At 40.5% G+C, this 2062-nt stretch overlaps 1 protein-coding gene across 3 annotated transcripts in view; it reads left to right on the forward strand.

The window, feature by feature from the left end:
• LOC101850404 (potassium channel subfamily K member 2) overlaps window positions 1-1719 on the forward strand; it is a 25274-nt gene extending 23555 nt beyond the window's left edge. For all 3 annotated transcript variants that reach the window (XM_013080352.2, XM_005094462.3, XM_005094463.3), the window contains exon 7: window positions 378-1719. In XM_013080352.2, the coding sequence (XP_012935806.1) occupies window positions 378-806 (429 nt within the window). In that variant the 3' untranslated portion in view covers window positions 807-1719. The remainder of the gene's footprint in view (window positions 1-377) is intronic.
• Window positions 1720-2062: the final 343 nt, after the last annotated feature.

Consider the following 2062-nt stretch of genomic DNA (forward strand, 5'->3'; position numbering starts at 1 on the left):
AGAGAGAGAGTCGGGGATAGAGGTGGTGAACCGACAGTGTGTGAGAGACAGAGAATCACAGAGACAGTGAGACAGAATGAAAGAACCACCGTGTTATTATTGCTAAAGGTTTGCACACAAGACTTCAATTAGGCTATTGCTTTTGACAAATTGAAAGGTTATTTTTTATGGATTGTTAGATATGAGGAACAATGAATGAGGCTGGCCTGGAGTAGCTACGGATCTTTGACAAGACATTGCATAAACTACATTCAGAAGATATTCATATTATGGTATTATCATCATCATTATTATCATTATTATTTTTTTATTTTTTTATTTTTTTTTAATTACCATTATTATTATCATTATTATTATTATCATTATTACATCACCAGGTGAAGATAGTACCCCTGGATGTGAAGAAGAACGACCCAGTCATTCTGGACGACGACAGCGACAGCGAAGACGAAGACGATTTGGATGAGAAGAAGATCACAGTGCCCCTCACCATCACCATGATAGTTATCGGCGGCTACATTTTCGGCGGCGCCGTTCTCTTCGGCCTCTGGGAGGGCTGGGACTGGCTGCAGTCGGCTTACTTCTGCTTCATCACGCTCAGCACCATCGGATTCGGTGACGTAGTTCCGGGCACAGACTTCGAGAACCCCCAGGCGCAGGCGCAACTTCTGCTGGGCTCTGTCTACGTTCTCTTCGGGATGGCTATCTTGTCCATGTGCTTCTCGCTTATGCAGGACGAGATCCTTGCTAAAGCCAGATGGATTGGACAGAAGTTGGGGATCCTGGACAAAGATGCAGATGACTGATTTTTCGAGGCAGCTTTGCTCTTTGATTACAAACACCAGCACTAATTGGCAGAAGAGGTTGTTTAAATTGTTGAAATCACAGGGATATAAAGATTCAATACAAACTTTCTCACAACAATAATGTTACCGAACTGCATCCAAGAATATTTTTAAAGTATCAATACAAACTAACCTATTAGCGTGCAGAGTATGTTCTGTCCATATGAGAACCTTTATTTTGGATACGTGACTGCTTTTTATGGTAGCTTTTTACCATAACAGGACAGGCATCTTGCACCTCTTTTTAGATTGGTCAACTGAAGACCACCACTCTTTCAAACAATCTGTTTGTACACATCGTTGCCCTGCAAGGGAAGTAGCGTAGTCATCTACTTTTTTGTCTGGAAGTAAACAAACTGGGCATGCTCATTACAATAGACAACTAGCATTATGTAGCCTACTCGTCATGTGCTATAGATGCATCTTTTCGAAAGCTAGATCCACCATTTCATTTCGGTCTGAATTTACAGCTAATTTCATTTTGCTGAGCCAAACGGGGCTAAGCAAACCAAAATTTATACTCGATTCATTTCCCTCGGAAGGTGGCAACGTACTGATGCACTGCATAATCCTGGTTTCAAGATGTCTGTAAATCCATACCGACTCCGACACAAATAGTAAATAGATCTACATGTACATGAGTGAATGTCTTCAAAATTTAACTCTACTCCTTACGGTAGCGTCAGTCTACTGTGCCACATATATTATAGCTGTCCTCGCAACGCGTGTGAGCCTAATGGATTTCTTGTTGTTGAAAAACATATTATTCTTCTATTGCGTATTACAACTTTATTTACGTCTAACGGTTATTTTTATACTGCTGACATGGTAATCGGCCTTTCCGCTTGTTCTACTCTTTCTGAATACCAGAAAAGAGGTTGAAATGTTTATTTATCGTTGTTTTCTTATTTGTTTATTGTTGGGGGGGGGGGTTCATACAATGTAATACCTTTTACAAATTGGAAAAATGAGGGGAGGGGGTCTATTCTGACCTTGCACTACCTGATTAGCAAATACTGAAGGTCTGTAAAAAGCCAATTGCTTGAAGAAAAAAAACAAGGTTTGATGTGCCTCAGTGCTTGGTTCCGAAACGATGTTGACGTCAGCCACTGTTTATTATGACTAACCAGTTTCAAGATATAATATTCACCATCTTGAAGATTTGGGTCAATGGCACTCTAAAATAAGCTCCATCCCATCCATCATCCATCTGACGT

This window comes from Aplysia californica, unplaced genomic scaffold, assembly GCF_000002075.1.
Source record: "Aplysia californica isolate F4 #8 unplaced genomic scaffold, AplCal3.0 scaffold00082, whole genome shotgun sequence".
Taxonomy (NCBI): Eukaryota; Metazoa; Mollusca; class Gastropoda; order Aplysiida; family Aplysiidae; genus Aplysia; species Aplysia californica.